This window comes from Procambarus clarkii, chromosome 55, assembly GCF_040958095.1.
Source record: "Procambarus clarkii isolate CNS0578487 chromosome 55, FALCON_Pclarkii_2.0, whole genome shotgun sequence".
NCBI classification, from domain to species: domain Eukaryota; kingdom Metazoa; phylum Arthropoda; class Malacostraca; order Decapoda; family Cambaridae; genus Procambarus; species Procambarus clarkii.
In genome coordinates, this window is record NC_091204.1 from 26546652 (window position 1) to 26565467 (window position 18816).

Genomic DNA, 18816 nt, shown 5'->3' on the forward strand with positions numbered 1-18816 from the left:
GGAAGGGGACGTTCCCTCCATGCTAGATTTGATATTTACCAGGAAGGAGGAAGAAATATTTGACATTCAGTACCTTCCTCTCTTGGGTAAAAGTGACCATGTCTTTTTGGGAATAAAGTATGCAATGCGTTATAATCTGGAAGAAAATATGAAGGTTGATGCAATTGAAAAACCTGACTTTAGTAGAGGACATTATGGCAACCTTAAAAAAATTTTCAGTGGGTATAATTGGACAGACTTATTGCTAGGCAAGGAAGTGAATGAGATGTATGTCAGGTTTTGTGAAATATATGATAAAGGCACAAAAAAATTTATATCAAAACAGAGAAGCAGAACTAGGAAACAGGATTGGTTCAACAGAAAGTGCGAGAGAGCCAGAGACCAATAGACACAAAAATGGAATCAATACAGGAAGAGGCCAAACCCCTAAACATACCAGCGATACAAAGATGCGAGGAACAACTACACGTCAGTGAGGAGAGAGGTAGAAAGAAATTTTGAAAAAGGGATTGCAGACAAATGTAAAACAGAACCAGGTCTATGCTATAAATTCATAAACAACAAATTGCAGGTAAAGGATGATATACAGAGGTTGAAAATGGGAAATAGATTCACGGAAAATGAAAAGGAAATGTGTGAAACATTAAACGAAAAGTTCCAAAGTGTGTTTGTACAAAATGAAATCTTCAGGGAACCTGATACAATAAGAATTCCAGAGAACAACATAGAGCACATAGAGGTGTCTAGAGACGAAGTGGAAAAAATGCTTAAGGAGCTAAATAAGAACAAAGCAGTTGGTCCAGATGGAGTTTCACCATGGGTTCTGAGAGAATGTGCACCTGAGCTCAGCATTCCTCTTCAACTGATTTTTCAGGCATCCCTGTTTACAGGAGTTGTAGCTGATGTGTGGAAAAAGGCTAACATGGTTCCAATCTACAAAAGTGGAAGCAGGGAAGACCACCTTAATTATAGACCGGTATCATTGACAAGTGTTATAGTCAAAATATTGGAAAAAATAATTAAAACTAAATGGGTAGAACACCTGGAGAGAAATGATGTAATATCAGACAGACAGTATGGTTTTCGATCTGGAAGATCCTGTGTATCAAATTTACTCAGTTTCTATGATCGAGCAACAGAGATATTACAGGAAAGAGATGGTTGGGTTGACTGCATCTATTTAGACCTAAAAAAGGCTTTCGACAGAGTTCCACATAAGAGGTTGTTCTGGAAACTGGAAAATATTGGAGGGGTGACAGGTAAGCTTCTAACATGGATGAAAAATTTTCTGACTGATAGAAAAATGAGGGCAGTGATCAGAGGCAATGTATCGGACTGGAGAAATAAACACCAGTGATGTTTATTGTCTACATAAATGATCTACCAGTTGATATACAGAATTATATGAACATGTTTGCTGATGATGCTAAGATAATAGGAAGGATAAGAAACTTAGATGATTGTCATGCCCTTCAAGAAGACCTGGACAAAATAAGTTTATGGAGCACTACTTGGCAAATGGAATTTAATGTTAATAAATGCCATGTTATGGAATGTGGAATAGGAGAACATAGACCCCACACAACCTATATATTATGTGAGACATCTTTAAAGAATTCTGATAAAGAAAGAGATCTAGGGGTGGTTCTAGATAGAAAACTATCACCTGAGGACCACGTAAAGAATAGTGTGCGAGGAGCCTATGCCACGCTTTCTAACTTCAGAATTGCGTTTAAATACATGGATGGCGATATACTAAAGAAATTGTTCACGACTTTTGTTAGGCTAAAGCTAGAATATGCAGCGGTTGTGTGGTGCCCATATCTTAAGAAGCACATCAACAAACTGGAAAAGGTGCAAAGACATGCTATTAAGTGGCTCCCAGAACTGAAGGGCAAGAGCTACAAGGAGAGGTTAGAGTCATTAAATATGCCAAAACTGGAAGACAGAAGAAAAAGAGGTGATATGATCACTACATACAAAATAGTAACAGGAATTGATAAAATTGATAGGGAAGATTTCCTGAGACCTGGAACTTTAAGAACAAGAGGTCATAGATATAAACTAGCTAAACACAGATGCCAAAGAAATATTAGAAAATTCACTTTCGCAAACAGAGTGGTAGACGGTTGGAACAAGTTAGGTGAGAAGGTGGTGGAGGCCAAGACCGTCAGTAGTTTCAAAGAGTTATATGACAAAGAGTGCTGGGAAGACGGGACACCACCAGCGTAGCTCTCATCCTGTAACTACACTTAGGTAATTACACCAGAGAAGTCCTCACTGCCGAATGTTATAATGGAAGGGGACTCCCCTTCCAAACAGTAACACCTCTCCTCCTCCCCCCTCCTCACCATCTTCCATACACCAACAGTAGTCTTCAGCAAGGATAAGTAATAACTTGAACATACTTTTGTAGTAAAGGTTTATATGAATTAGGTATAAAATTTAGTTTGAAGTGAGGTTTTTGGGTAGTCAGGAACCGGTTAATTCATTTCCCATTATTTCTTATGGGGAAATTAGCTTCGGTTTACGAGTTTTCAGATTACGAGCTGTCTCCAGGAACGGATTAAACTCTTAAACCGAGGTACCCCTGTACAATTTCGACTTTTTGTTAACATATCTATACTCAGGGAAAGGTTTTTGACACTTTAAAAAAAAAAACATCCAGAGAATTTATTTCCTATGCACGGGGGGTGGGTGGGGTGCCGTATTCGGAAGCCGAGCAGCCCAGTGGTTAAGATGTTTCTAAAGTGAGACATGGCATTGCCATTCAACAGGTTTATAACACGATTTGTCAGGAATGATAATTTTCATGAAAATGTTTGCCATTTTGCACACATTCCTTTTATTAGAGAACTAGATTTAGGAATACCAAACTCTGTGTCAAGAGCAGACACACGGGCACCACTTTCATATTCAGCTATGAGTTCTTTCTGTGGGAACCGACCTGTGAGATTTATATTTATTTAATTTATATGAATTTATATAGAATTTATATTTACGTTAATTTGTATACTTCGATAGCAATTTGTATAATGATAAGTGGACTGTATTTCTGCAATAATCTCATAATCTCACAAATCGCTCCTCTACACATTAGGGGGGGTTTATATTAAATTTATATATATGCAGCCAATCAAACTACAGTATTAACTACACATTGAAGAGGTTCCTTATCTTATTGTACAGCAGGCCTTAGTCCACCAGGTATAACCAGGATGTAGACACCAAATTATCCTCTTTGAGGTAGCTTCCATCACCCAGTAACTGGTACACAAAGCATGCTTCCTCGTCTTGACCTGTCAAAAGGGCGCTAGCTGTAAAGCCAGAATCCTAATATATGACAGCTATATCAGAGAAAACACTGTACAGGCAACCATAAAGACCTGGCTTAATTACCTTTAGTATGAGGCGATCTCGTGATCTAACCGGCCCACCCTATATCTATTGACATTAATGGCCATAAATGAAAGATAAACGGGTTTCGGAAAGACACTTCCCTTGAGATTGATGACAGCGTGTTGATGATGGCAGATCACTACTCTGATCTTCCATAACACATTGTCCAAGAGAATTTATAGGAGCTGAATTTGCTCCACGACTCTGGTCTAATTACAATAACAATGGCTGACCACTCCCTCCTCCCTGACGCCTGGCTTACATTGTCCAGATGACAGTAAGTGATAGAAGGGTCACATTTACTCTATTTTAATTCTGATAATTAAGTTAATTTATATGAGATGTTTTTATGATGGTAAAGTCCAAAGACTAATGTATTTAAGAATAATTCCCACCATAATAGGTGGTGAATTTATAATAGTATGTGGTAATGATATCCCGTTTTCTATAGACAGAAATTCCACTACAATTTACATTTTCTATGGGTAACTTGTGTATACAACACAGCAATATTATCTGTCTGTATGATATTATTAAATGGTGTCGGATTTTCCAACACTTTCTTCATCTGTATCATGATGAAGAATATAACTTATTTTTTTTTTTGCTTGGCCCTTATCACTAACCCTCATAGGTGACATGGCGACTTATTTACACTAAGAATATCAAACATATCCAAAATATCCCAGAGAAAAGTGTAGTGGGTTGTGTAGTGAACAACAGCTATGGTGAAACTGAAGCATCAGGGATGCATGTTTACTTCTGAATGCCGTGCAAACGGATGAATACCGAACATGAACACAGTGTCTGAATACTGTAACGTGTGAATTGGAAGCAGTGCAAATATTGAGGTTCCTCTGTACAAGGAAATTATGTAAATATTATATAATTTGTATTGATAAATACAGTACAGTACTGTAATATTACTTTTTGTTGCAAATACATCTAGCTTAACCAAATATTCTTTTCCACAGGATAACAAGCCAGAGGAATGTTCAGTGTGTTATAACGATTATGACGACAATCAACTACGGCCTCGCACACTGCCGTGCGGCCACACATTCTGCTCCCAGTGTATTGACAATGCTATCAAGAATGGTCAGCTGAACTGCCCCAGCTGCCGTGCTGAGCATGCTGCCACAGCTGCTACTCTGTTCCCAATTAATTATGGTATGGAAGCCCTTATCAGAAAACTAAAAGGTATCGAGGTTGTGCCAGGGGTAACAGTACCAGCAAAACCCATTAAAACTCCTGCGAGAGGAATCAGTAAGAAGTTACGTTCCCTGGTGCAGGAGCAGAAGAGCATCATCAGCAGCCTCATTACTAGCTGTGAAGAGGTTCTGTCCCAGCTGGGGGAGTACCGGGGGCAGCTGGGGGACTGGAAGACTTGCCACCTCCAGCTCCAGGACAGACTCTATGCTCTGGTAGAGCAGAACAAGTCAGCAATGAAGCTCTTGGAACTGGAGGATACCAGTGTGGTGGATATGACAACACAAGGAGAGGAAGGGAAGACTCAGCTGCAGGCCATGTTGGGGAGCCTCAACACAGTCAACACCCTACAGGAGGTTGACACAACCATAGACACAGCTGATGAGTGCAGCATGAAGGTAGAAGATTGGCTCAAGAAGTGCCAGGAACTCTTCCCAGATGTCAAGACTGTCCACACCTCAGTGAAGGTACGCTGCTGAAGGTCACATTGTTCTCACCCATCTGAGTGTAGTATTGCCTTTATATAAACACTTTTGACATGGAGACACAATAAGATGAGAGTAGACTTTATATATAGGAAACTTTCTGGGGGGAGCCCCTTCTGCTCCACGAAGCTATCCGGGCTGATATGAATGTATTAGACCCCTGACATCAGTCAAGCGAATGGAGTTCTAAGCCTAACGGGGACCACGAGCCAGAATCTGGCCTCCCCTCAGAAAGGCACGACGAGCAATGGCCTATAGAAACCCCGTGTGGTTGAAAGCATTCTATATCTGCCATCAACCGGGTAATGCACCCAGAAAAGTAGGCATCCCAAAACAAACCTCTATTCTGGTTAAAAGATTGGTACTGGAAGCCGAACTATTGGACAGAACTCCCCAAATGAAAAATGAACAAACAAACATGGTGTCACAACCTTCACCGTGCCGCCGTCTGCGCAGCAACCCCCCCTCCCCGGGAGGGAGTAGGGGAGCCCCAGACCCCCGTGCCGGCTATCCACACACCAGTTCTGTGGCTGATGTGCTTCCTGGACGGTTGTGCGACTCTGGCTCTGAATTTTCCAGTACTGTGTCTTGTGATGTGGTCCTGTCCTGTGGTGGTGTGCGAGCCAGGAGTACTTTTACCAGTACTTGGTCTGTATGCGCCTAGGGTTACCTTCCCTAGGTAGGTAGCCCTAGAGTACTGCCTGTAAGTACTGCCCATGGAGCTTGGGGCTACCTTCCACAAATCACCTTTGGGGTATACCGCTGCTGTGGGCTTTTGCTGCTTGGTGATTACCCTCCATTGGAGTCAGCTGGGGTGCTTCATGCACCCCTCTTTGCCTCTGGGAAGGAGGTAGTTTTCGTCACTGGTTGGGATGCAAGGTACTGTGCAGCTAGTTGTCATCTATTCATAGTGGCCGGCTCTGTTCCGCCTGGGCACGTTGTGCTCCTGCGAGATTTTTTGTTTTTTTATTGTTTTTGTTTTCCTGCCTGGTGGGGGTCTACCCCATGGTTTTGGTCCTCTCCCCAATTATATCTTGGTGGTCCTCTACTAGGTACCTGTGAGTGTACATGTCCCGTGAGTTCAGCAATTTGGAGTTTGTTTTGGTAATTTTTGGCGCTGGTTAGCAGTTCCTAGTCTAGGCTTCCCCTAGTGAGAACATGCGACAAAGGGCCCTGGAAAACCCTATGTGGCTCAGTGGTCTGATGGAGGCGTCCCTCGAGTCCCATCTTGCTTCGTACGAGTTTTAAAGGTTGCTCTGTCTCCTTATCTCAGGGTGACACTCGCTGTTTGTGCCTCCGTCATGCTGCCTGTTGGGTCGGTGACACCTTCAACCTGGAGTCCTGCGAGTTTTGTTCCTTGTTTGTACTCCAATACACCCAGTCCACTGATAATGATCTACGGGTGCAGGCAGCTACGGCATTGCATGCGCGTTTTAGGTTGCTGCAATGACCTAGGTTGGATGCTCACCCAGAAGCCCTGAGACTGCCCCATGTTTGGTTATAGGGACCCAGATTTGGGGATGTTAGTCGTTTCGACTTTGGTTTTGTCAGTGCCCCCTTGTCCTTCCCCTGCTGTTGTTCGTCTTGTTCCTCCCCCCTCCCCCTTGCTTCTGGCTCTGATGCATCTGAGAGTTTCAGAGTCGGGGTAGGGTTTAGTTGGTGTTGAGACTCTGACAGTTTCAGGGGATGCCCCTTCCTGTGCGACGATGGAGGCATTCAAGCCTGTTCCTTCAGCTGGTGCTTCTGGGTTTGACCAGTGGGCCCTCTTTATTCCAGCTTTTCCGGCGGCTTCTGCCTTTTCTTTGGAGGCAGGGGGCTTGGAGGACGGCTCAGCCCCGGGGCCTGATGTGGAGGTTCCCGGGGCAGGGGGGAGGGGATGACTTGGGAGGCTTGGGCCCATTACACCCCGCTTGGTTTTTGGTACTCTCGGAGCAGGGCTTGTTACAGTGGGTAGGGTTTTCTTATCTTCCCTCCCTGTACGAGTTTGATATGGCGTCGACCCCTCCCCGTATTCGGTTCTGTGTTTTCTTGTGTGCTTCAGTCCAGTCCTTCCGGAAGTTTTTGGCCTCTCGCATCCCACCTCATGAGGTGCAGGAGGCTCTTAAGGTGGTTCAGGTTTACCTGGGGGACAACTTTGAGCACCTCAATGCGTGCTTGTTCACCCCTGCCCTTCCTCGGGATGTCGGCATTGTGCAGCTTCACATGCAGGTTCCCACCCTTTTAGCTGCCCTGGTTGCTGAGAATTTTTGTGCCCGTGGCCTTTTGGTGTTGGTCTTGCGGTTCTTTTCCCTTCTCGAGCGGTCTTTGAATTGACTTGAAGAGGACATGGAGGCACTTGGGACCGATCCTGGGTCTAATGGTTTTGGGTTGGTTTTGACAGTGCGGGCATCGTCTGCCCTGTTGAAGCTGTTCGTGTTGTGGACATCCCGCATCCCTGCAGGATGCTGCAGGATGCAGTGTCTGTTTTTGTTTCTTATCTCGCATGTCGGCAGGCGATGATCTTTCAATCCGTGGAATCCGCTTGGGCTCTGGTTCTTAGGTTTCTTTGCCTGTTTGTCCTTTGCTGTTTGCAGAGTCTGTGGTGGTGCAGTATCTTCAGGTAGCTTTTTCCGGTTGCCGTCCCATGTCGAACTTGTTTGTTCTCCAGGGGGCCTGTGGGGAGGTCTTCCCAGAAGGGTTGTGCCAGGGCTTGGGGTTCCTCTTGTCGTGGTAGGCCAGTGGTGCCAGTTTTGGGGATGACACAGCCTTCAGAACTGACGACGGCTGGTTAGCGTGGTGATCGCTCTGCTCATAATGGGCTTTTCATATCGTTTCTGATGGCCTGCGGTAGTGTTGGGTGGCCCCTCCTCCTTTAGGGGGTTCGGGGCTGGTGGGTGGGTCCCTCAGGTGAGTCCCGCATGTTTCCAGTTCTGAAACGGGACTGTGCAGACCTGCAGTTCATTCTGAACTTGCTCTGTCTGAGCCCTTGGGTCTCCTGCCCCTTCTTTCGGATGTCTACTCTGTCCCAGGTCTGTCTTTTCTTGGAGCCGGGCACTTGGATGGTGTTCCTTGACTCCGGGATGCATATTGGCATGTCCCAATTCATCTGGGGTTCAGGGACTGGCTTGGTTTTGTTGTGGGGCATCAGGCTTACCATTTTCATTGCCTTCCATTCGGCTCGAATCTGGCACCTTGCGTGTTCACACGCCTTACCCAGGTTATGGTGGCCCATCTGCTTCTCTTAAGGGTTCGGGTTTTGGCCTACCTCGATGACTGGATGGTGTGGGCTCCCAGCCAGTCCGCACGTCTGCTCGCCAGGGATTTGGTTTTTTTCCCAGCTCACCTGATTCGGGTTCCTGGTGAGCTGGAGAAGTCCCATCTGGTTCCCTCTCAGGTTCGGTCTTGGCTGGGTCTTGTGTGGGACTCTCGGAGTGCTTCCTTGTCTCTTCCTCCGGAGGCCCTTTGGCAGCAGTCCTGCCTTCGCCTGTTTCTGGGGGGGATCCCGGGTCACGCGGTGGTTGCTCGAGGGTTTGTGTGGGAGTCTGAGCTTAGCAGTGATGGTCTACCCACCGGGTCGGGTTTGGTTTCGTTGGTTGTTCTGATTCCTTTGGGGTCATCCCTTCGGCCTCTCTCGCGATCGCTGGGTTTGGCCTCTGGGGGCCTTGCATCAGTTGCTGAGTCGCCGACTTCCTCTTTGGGTTTTTCGGGGGTTCACTGCCTTGCTGCCTACCCGAGCCCTCGCTCAATGTGTTCATGGACGCATTGTCTCTAGTCTGGGGCTTTGTGACCAGTGCTCAGAGTACCGGCCAGGAGTGGTGAGGTCTTTCCTTCCTGACCCACAGCTTGGTGTGGGAGTTTGCGGTGGTGTGGCCGTCACTTCGTAGGGTTCAGGTTGCTCGCGGATCGATGGTCAGGCTCCATTTGGACTGCTCCCCAGTGGTTCATTGCCGGGGTTCGATGCTGTCCTTGGCTCATTGGGGCTGGTAGCTTCGGGTGACTCGTCTGCTGAGTTCTCAGTGTTTGGCTCTCCTGGCAGTTCACGTTCGGGGGGGAGGGGGTCCAACGTCCTGGCGGACAGCCTGTCTTGGTTCATTCCACTGTCCACGGAATGGACGGTCGACGCTGACTCGTTCAATTGGCTCTGCCGGACATACGGGCTTCTGGAAGTGGACCTCTTCGCATCTGCATGGTTGGGGCGCCTCCCATTATATGTGGCACCCTTCCCCAACTGCAAGGCTGTCAGGGTCGACGCCTTCAGGCAGGACTGGTCAAGGTGGGGTTTCCTGTACCACTTCACCATTGTTCAGCTTTTACTCCAGGTCCTAACTCGCTTGGAGACTACCAAGGGAGAGTAGTCCTCTTAGCTCCTTGGTGGCCGGCCCAGCCTTGGTTTCAGGTGCTGTTTGCTCGATGTCTGAACCCCGCGGGTCTTCCCGTGGCTCTGCCTCTTTCAGTAGATCGGACCAGTCCGTTACGTAGCTGGTTCTATCTTCTCCTTGAGTCTTCATGTCCAGTCTTTTTGATGTGGGTCTATTTCCGTTTGTATGGTGATCAGGTGGCTTTGTTAATGGTGTCCCACTTGCATGCTTCATCTCTGTTTCAGTATGAAGTTTCCTGGCGGTCCTTCCGTTATTTCTTATCCCTTCGTAGGTCTCTGTTACGGTTGTCCTCTCCTTCCTTTCGTTGTTGTTTTGGGACTGTCATCTTATGCAGATTACTGTATAAACCCGCTAATCTGGACTATATGGGTAGGACCCCATGCCAGATAAGCCGGTTTTCTGGATTAACATACTTTTTCACCGCGTGAGTCCAAAAGTGACCATTTCCAAAAATGTTTGTACAGACAACCACTTGGTTTGCAAACTTAAGTTATCCAAAGGCAGGCATGGAGGGAGCTGTCAAGTCAGTCAGTCAGTCCAGTCCAGTCAGTAGAGGAGAGGTAGTGAGGGATGTGTAATTACCTAAGTGTAGTTACAGGATGAGAGCTACACTCGTGGTGTCCCGTCTTCCCAGCACTCTTTGTCATATAACGCTTTGAAATTACTGACGGTTTTGGCCTCCACCACCTTCTCACCTAACTTGTTCCAACCGTCTGCCACTCTGTTTACAAAAGTGAATTTTCTTATATATCTCCAGCAGCTTTGTTTCGTTAGTTTAAATCTATGACCTCTTGTTCTTGAAGTTCCAGGTCTCAGAATTCTTCCCTATCAATTTTATTGATTCTTGTTACTATAATGAACGTAGTGATCATATTGCCTCTTTTTCTTCTATCCTCTAGTTTTTGCATATTTAATGCCTCTAACCTCTCCTCGTAGCTCTTCTCCTTCAGTTCTGGGAGCCACTTAGTGGCATGTCGTTTGCACCTTTTCCAGTTTGTTGATGTGCTTCTTATGATATGGGCACCATACAACCGCTGCATATTCAAGCTTTCGTCTAACAAAAGTCGTGAACAATTTCTTTAGTATATCTCCATCCATGTATTTAAAAGCAATTCTGAAGTTAGAAAGTGTAGCATAGGCTCCTCGCACAATGTTCTTAATGTGATCCTCAGGTGACAGTTTCTATCTAGAACCACCCTTAGATCCCTTTTTTTTTTTTTTAGAATTCTTTAAAGATTTCTCACATAATTTATAGGTTGTGTGGGGTCTATGTTCTCCAGTTCCACATTCCATAACATGGCATTTATTCACATTAAATTCTATTTGCCGAGTGTTGCTCCATGTACTTATTTTGTCCAGGTCTTCTTGAAGAGAATGACAATCATCTAGGTTTCTTATCTTCCCTATTATCTTAGCATCATCAGCAAACATGTTCATGTAATTCTGTATTCCCACAGGCAGATCGTTTATGTAGACAATGAACATTACCGGTGCGATAACTGAACCCTGTGGTTCTCCACTCGTGACATTCCTCCAATCTGATACCTTGCCTCAGTTTACGGCCCTCATTTTTCTGTCAGGAAATTTTTCATCCATGTTAGAAGTTTACCTGTCACCCTCCAATATGTTCCAGTTTCCAGAACATCCTCTTATGGGGAACTCTGTTGAAAGCCTTTTTTAGGTCCAGATAGATGCAGTCAACCCAACCATCTCTTTCCTGTAATATCTCTGTGGCTCGATCATAAAAACTGAGTAAGTTCGTTACACAGGATCTTCCAGATCGAAAACCATACTGTCTGTCTGATATTATATCGTTTTTCTCCAGGTATTCTACCCATTTAGTTTTAATTATTTTTTTTTCCAATATTTTGACTATTACACTTGTCAATGATACAGGTCTATAATTAAGGGGGTCTTTCCTGCTTCCACATTTGTAGATTGGAACTATGTTAGCCTTTTTCCACACATCAGCTGCAACTCCTGTAAACAGGGATGCCTGAAAAATCAGTTGAAGTGGAATGCTGAGGTCAGGTGCACGTTTTCTTAGAACCCATGGTGAAACTCCATCTGGACCAACTGCTTTGTTCCTACTTAGCTCCTTGAGCATTTTTTCCACTTTGTTTCTAGACACCTCTATGTGCTCTATGTTGTTCTCTGGAATTCTTATTGTATCTGGTTCCCTGAAGACTTCATTTTCTACAACACACTTTGGAATTTTTCATTTAATGTTTCACATATTTCCTTTTATTTTCCGTGAATCTATTTCCCATTTTCAACCTCTGAATATTATCCTTTGCCTGCAATTTGTTGTTTATGAATTTATAGAATAGACCTGGTTCTGTTTTACATTTGTCTGCAATCCCTTTTTCAAGACTTCTTTCTGCCTCTCTCCTCACTGCCGTGTAGTTGTTTCTCGCATCTTTGTATCGCTGGTATGTTTGGGGGTTTGGCCTCTTCCCTGTATTGATTCCATTTTTATGTCTTTTGGTCTCTGGCCTTCTTGCACTTTCTGTTGAACCAATCCTGTTTCCTAGTTCTGCATCTCTGTTTTGGTAAAAAAAAATTTGTGCCTTTATCATATATTTCACAAAACTTGACATACATCTCATTCACTTCCTTGCCTAGCAACAAGTCTGTCCAATTATACTCACTAAAAATTTTTCTAAGGTCACCATAATGTCCTCTCCTGAAGTCAGGTTTTTCAACTGCTTCAACCTCCTTATTTTCTTCCAGATTATAAAGCATTGCATATTTTATTCCCAAAAAGACATGGTCACTTTTACCCAAGAGAGGAAGGTTCTGAATGTCAAATATTTCTTCCTCCTTCCTGGTAAATATCAAATCTAGCATGGAGAGAACGTCCCCTTCCCTCATCCTCGTAGCTTGTTTAACATGTTGATACAAGAATGTTTCCAGGATGAGGTCTACAAATCTACAGGTCCAAAAATCTTCTGTTTTAGCTTCATATGCTTCCCAGTCTATGGATTTCAAGTTGATGTCGCTGACTATCAACAGTCGTGATCTATCGTTATTCGTTCTCGCTATAATCTCTCTCATTATTGTTATAAAACCTTCTCGTGTACTATCTAGCTCCTCCTTTGACCATATGCTGCTTGGCGGTGGACTATATGCATTTATGATCATTAGTTTATCATCCTCATGGCAGATCTCTAGTGCTATTATGTCAACTTCTTGTGGATTGGCAGTCACTATTCGTTCACCTTTAGGTGTTCTTTCACCAGCACAGCAACGCCACCGCCTTTCCTAATTTTTCTGTCCCGTCTCCAAATTGAGTAACCCCTTGGGAATATGACCTCATTTAAAATAACATCTTCAAGTTTTGTTTCCGTGAGTGCAACAATGTCTGGTGTCTGCAGCTGTATTACATCACTTAACTCCAGTATCTTCGATCTCACTCCATCTATGTTGGTGTATGTAATCTTCAGGAACTTGTTTTCCCTCTCCTTATTCTTCACTCCACCTCTCTCTAATGCTTTTGTTGGTTTGCCTTTATGTACCACTTTACTGGTCTGCCTACCCCTATCACTTTGTAGAAAAAAGAATTGATTTCTTCTTCATTCCTGCTCTCATTTAAACTTTTTGCCTCGGCGAGGTTCAGTTTCAGCTTCTCTCTGTCTTCTTTTGAAAGATCTCGTCTTAACGACCACACTTTCCCATCCTCATCACTTTGTAATTTTCTAGCATTCCTTAGTACTTCTTCCATCTGTTTGGCACCGTTTAGGGTGATCCTCAAAGGTCGATCTTTCCATTTTACATACCTGCCTATTCTCCTGTAGTCACACACATTCTCTATGGTTGTAAGACCTTCCATGAGGCCAACAATTTTATCTACTACTTTCGCTTCTTCTACAGCTCTTTCTGACCTAGATGTTATCTCCTTTTCTTTGCAACCAAAAATTATCAGGGACTTACTCCGATCAACTGTGTTTTGCACCAACTTCGGGTTAGATCTATCTCAAGATAGATGCCAATTTCTTTCTAACTTCCAGCTTAATGTTTGTTTTATCTTGGTTGCTGCAGTGTTTGGCTTCCTTTACTGCTTCTTCAATTTTTTCCTTCTCCTTGGCCACTTGTGCATAGGTGAGTTGCATATCCTTCTTGCACTGTTCTATTCCCTGTGTAACTTCCTCCATCTGTGCTGACAAAAGCTGTTTCTCCTGTTGAATTTCCTTACCTAACCTATTGTAGTCATTTATGTTTAAATTTACTTTAACTTCTTCCAAAATTATTTTTAAGAGTTTATTTTCTTCTTCCATGGCTTTGCAATTTGTTTCCAATTGATTTTTATCCGTGCACAAGTCTTTCACTAAACCCTCAAGACATAAAACTTTGCTATTTAAATGGTCATTACTTTCTTTCAATTTACTAATTATTTCTACATGAATGTTCACTATAGTATCTAATTTTTCCAACTTGTTGTATAGACTGGTTATATCAATGCTTTCTTCATTGAATCCAGCAAAATCAAGCTCTGTTTTGTATTTCCTCTTGCCGGCGGCCATCTTGAATGTTCTTCTCTGCACTGGAAACACTAGGGCAACTTTTTCTCATCTAATTTTTCACTTCCCTTGGCACATTCCTGTTATCTCACCTATTTTTCAAAAGCACTATACCTTTATGTTCTCTGGGACACACTCACTACCATCATCCTGTACTACAATACTTAGGATTGTTGAAATATGCTGGAGCTCCTCTGATGCAAGTGTTGACCCTGGGGGTGTCACCTTTTTGAAAAGGTGTGTTATGAAGTCAGCGTGTTATTTCGCTGACAAAGCACTGAACAAAGTCTCCCACCCATATACCCATATTAAAATTTATATCTTAGCTGTATGCTATTAAATGTTGATTTTTGTGTTTAGTGTACAGTCTTATGATAAATTAATAATCATTAACATGTTTTATTGCTTCCTGTTTATTAATTAAACAAATACATTTTTACTTATGTATTATGGACAGTTGAACTATGTGACCAGTATAGTAGAGTGTGTATACGGCATGTGGGGGGTGGGGGTGGAGGAGGTGTGTCGGTGGTGGGGGAGGGCTGGCTCACTCCAATAACCCTAACACACTCGACCCAGTTAGCCAGATTTGTTTCTTAAATTCTGGATGTACATGCTCATATATATTTTTGGATACAGAGTTTGTCTAGTAATATTATTAGGATAATAAAAAGTTATAAAAGTACTTGTTTTATGAATGGTTTATTATATTTAATGGAAATTCTCCAGGCTATTTCTGGCTGGCAATCTACTGCCACCTACAGAAGGATCTCTTGGGGAGGGAGGCAGTGAATGTGAGTGGGACAGAGGAAGTGAGCAGCAGTGAGGGTGATTCCTCCCCCCCCCCCCTTCCTGGTGGTGGTGTACGAGTATTAGGCCATTGATCCGGCTAAATATCCGCTAGTCCGGCTTCCATGGGCATTTTGACCAGATTAGGAGATAACTTTATCCGACCACGATTTTTGCCGGATTAGGGCATTTTCCGGATTAGTGGGTTTCTACAGTACTGTCGCCTCATATCGTGTGGGGCTGGCAGAGTCACTGCAGCTTGCGTTCGGCATTGATGTTACTTCTGCACTGTTCTGCAAGCTGTCTTGTGTGTTGTTTCACCTCTGGCCTGCTCATATGCCGCCTGAACCGTCCTGGTTGTTTTACCGGGTGCTCACTTTTCTATCTTCTCCTCGGTTTGTGGTGGCCGCTTCGGTTCAGGACTGTTTCTCCAAGGCTCTTTTCTTGTTGGCATTGGCCTCTGGGGGGGGTTGGGTTGGGGAGCTTCATACTCTCCTCCTGCGCAGGGGTTTTCTGCTCTCTTGGTCCCGGTGGTAGGTTTTTTCAGTTGCAGCCGTCTCCTTCTTTTCTGGCAAAGAATGAGACTGCTACTTTCTATAGTGGTCCTTAGGTTGTTGATGCTTAGTTGGTTCGGCCAGGGGTGCATCATGTGTTGTGTCCGGTTGCGGCTTTCCGCTGTTACATGCGTGCCACGGCCTCGGTGGCCGGGGACATGCTTTGGGTTGACCTGGTTTCCCAACTTCCCTTTTCCAGGGTTCGGGTCTCCCAGGTCATCCACAGCGTTATTTGGTCCAGCCAACCTGCGGTCTATCCTCGTGCTCACGACGGTTGTAAATTTGCTGTGTAGGCTGCCGTCTTCGGTAACATGTCTTGGCCTGACATTCGGTCATTCCCTAGTCTGGCATGTGTCGCATTGGGTCGGCAGTTGCAGCCAGTTGTCTCGACTTCAAGTTGAGGAGCGAGTGGCGACCACCTCCCGGGTAAGTCCCTCCTGTTGTTGTCTTTGGGTAAGTAGCTCCAGGGAGCCAAAGGGGCTCACCAGAAAACCAGCATTTAATGTAATAAAATGCCAGAGGCTCCCTCGGCAACCTCCCTCCCTCCATCTAGTTGACAGCTTTTTGCGTGTTTTGACATCCAGTCTCAGAACTGGGGCATGGATAGTCAGCGCGGGGGTCTGGGGCTCCCTCTTCCCCCTCCCAGGGAGGGGAGAGCTGCGCAGAAAATAAAAGGGTGACTGTTGTGACGTCATGCTCGATTTTCAGTTGGGGAGTTCTGTCCAATAGTTTGGTTTTTAGTAGCAATCTTTTAACCAGAATAGGGGTTTGTTTTTGGGCATTTACCTTTCTGGGTGCCTGACCCCTGTCGATGGCAGACATAGAAGGCGTCCAATAATATGGGGGATTCTATAGGTCATTGCTCCTTGTGCCTATCTGAGTGGGCCAGGTTCTGGCTCGTGGTCCCCGGTAGGGCTAAGAACTCCATTCACATGACTGATGCCAAAGTCTAATATATCCATATCAGCCTGAATAGCTCCGGGGAGCCTCCGGGTCTCCCCCAGAAAATGGCGTTTCATTACATTCAATGCTGTATTTTTTGCTCTAACACCTGAAACATTGTTAATAATAAAGTCAACTGTCATCTTGGCATTTCTCTACACTGTGGTCAATACAGTACTCAGTGTTCACTGCACCCATGTCAACTGTCATCTTGGTGTTTCTCTACACTGGTCAGTACTCAGTGTTCACTACACCCATGTCAACTGTCATCTTGGTGTTTCTCTACACTATAATCAGTGTAGAGAAACAACATTACTTATATTGTCAATATATTTTATATTGTCATATATTTTATTGCCTGTCTCTACTTCCTCATCACAATCGACTTGAGAATGGTCCAGGACGGACCCAAACGTCGGCTTCCCTTCACCTTCTAGTGTGTGGTCTGGTCAACATACTTTAGCCACGTTATTGTGACTCATCGCCTGCTTATATTGTCAAATTACTTTACTCAGTCTGATGCTTCATTATAGTCAAATACTTTACTCAGAGCCTGATACTTCATTGTAGTCCAGTTTCTTTACTCAGAACCTGATGCTTCATTGTATTCCGGTTACTTTACTCAGAGCCTGATAGCCTTTATAGTCCAGGTTCCACCATTAATGTTTGTGTTGGTAATGACAGGTGCAGGAGACCATCAGGGAGGCCCTGGAGATGATGACCACAGAGACAGGTGCCACAGCTGACCCCGTACACCTGGGAGACTCAGCCTCCAGCATTAATGTTTGTGTTGGTAATGACAGGTGCAGGAGACCATCAGGGAGGCCCTGGAGATGACGACCACAGAGACAGGTGCCACAGCTGACCCCGTACACCTGGGAGACTCAGCCTCCACTATTAATGTTTGTGTTGGTAATGACAGGTGCAGGAGACCATCAGGGAGGCCCTGGAGATGATGACCACAGAGACAGGTGCCACAGCTGACCCCGTACACCTGGGAGACTCAGCCTCCAGCATCATGAATAAAGTTCAGGAAATCACATGACAGATCCCCCAGAAGCACTTAACAGTAAGTTTTTTATTTTCTCTCATAGGTCATATCACAAGATATTGAGTTGCGTTTTGAGGAGAGGAAGCCTGTTCCTAGGTTTATCGGGGTTCCCCAAGGTCAACTACTGACTTTCCTTAACACACAATGCACAATAGTTGCCTAACTCCTGGATAAATATTTACTGGTAGGTGAACAGGTGCAACAGCTGAAAGGAAACATGTAAACCATTTATGTCCTGCATGGTGATTGAACCTGTGATCCTCTATTGAACCCAGGATCCTGGCCCCCTCACAGAGGCACAGAGAGCGGGTGACACTACCAAGTAGAGTGGTGGAGTGTCACCACTCTCCATCTTACCGGGAAAGCATCCAGGAAGACAGTGAACCAAAACAAACCACTGCTGGGTTCGAAGAGACTGAAGCCTTGAAACTGCCAACAAACTCCCAAACAATGCCAGCACTAACCCCTTGCCAGTACAGGGGGGGGGGCTCGAGCTACAGGTCCAACACCACCCCCTACCAGTAGAGGGGGGCTGGAGCTACAGGTCCAGCACCACCCCCCTGCCAGTAGAGGGGGGAGGGGGCTGGAGCTACAGGTCCAGCACCAACCCCCTGCCAGTAGAGGGGGGAGGGGGCTGGAGCTACAGGTCCAGCACCAACCCCCTGCCAGTAGAGGGGGGGGGGGCTGGAGCTACAGGTCCAGCACCAACCCCCTGCCAGTAGAGGGGGGCTGGAGCTACAGGTCCAGCACCAACCCCCTGCCAGTAGAGGGGGCTGGAGCTACAGGTCCAGCACCAAACCCCCTGCCAGTAAAGGGGGACTGGAGCTACAGGTCCAGCACCAACCCTCTGCCAGTAGAGGGGGGCTGGAGCTACAGGTCCAGCACCAACCCCCTGCCAGTAGAGGGGGGGGGGGGGGGGCTGGAGCTACAGGTCCAGCACCAACCCCCTGCCAGTAGAGGGGCTGGAGCTACAGGTCCAGCACCAACCCCCTGCCAGTAGAGGGGGGCTGGAGCTACAGGTCCAGCACCAACCCCCTGCCAGTAGAGGGGGGGGGGGCTGGAGCTACAGGTTCAGCACCAACCCCCTGCCAGTAGAGGGGGGCTGGAGCTACAGGTCCAGCACCAACCCCCTGCCAGTAGAGGGGGCTGGAGCTACAGGTCCAGCACCAAACCCCCTGCCAGTAAAGGGGGACTGGAGCTACAGGTCCAGCACCAACCCTCTGCCAGTAGAGGGGGGCTGGAGCTACAGGTCCAGCACCAACCCCCTGCCAGTAGAGGGGGGGGGGCTGGAGCTACAGGTCCAGCACCAACCCCCTGCCAGTAGAGGGGGGGGGGGCTGGAGCTACAGGTCCAGCACCAATCCCGTGCCAGTAGAGGGGCTGGAGCTACAGGTCCAGCACCAACCCCCTGCCAGTAGAGGGGGGCTGGAGCTACAGGTCCAGCACCAACCCCCTGCCAGTAGAGGGGGGGGGGCTGGAGCTACAGGTCCAGCACCAACCCCCTGCCAGT

At 45.9% G+C, this 18816-nt stretch overlaps 1 protein-coding gene across 1 annotated transcript; it reads left to right on the forward strand.

The window, feature by feature from the left end:
- Nucleotides 1-4193: 4193 nt before the first annotated feature.
- On the forward strand, nucleotides 4194-17312 carry LOC138352968 (tripartite motif-containing protein 59-like). The gene is made up of 3 exons (XM_069305630.1): nucleotides 4194-4220; nucleotides 4374-5075; nucleotides 17060-17312. Exons 1-3 carry the CDS (start codon nucleotides 4194-4196, stop codon nucleotides 17210-17212), a joined length of 882 nt encoding a protein of 293 aa, XP_069161731.1. The 3' UTR covers nucleotides 17213-17312.
- Nucleotides 17313-18816: the final 1504 nt, after the last annotated feature.

Coding starts and splice junctions, on each gene's coding strand:
- LOC138352968 (XM_069305630.1), top strand. CDS start 4,194: ATGAACACAGTGTCTGAATACTGTAAC. Junction 4,221..4,373: donor CAGTGTCTGAATACTGTAAC/GTGTGAATTGGA, acceptor TCTTTTCCACAG/GATAACAAGCCAGAGGAATG. Junction 5,076..17,059: donor CTGTCCACACCTCAGTGAAG/GTACGCTGCTGA, acceptor TGGTAATGACAG/GTGCAGGAGACCATCAGGGA.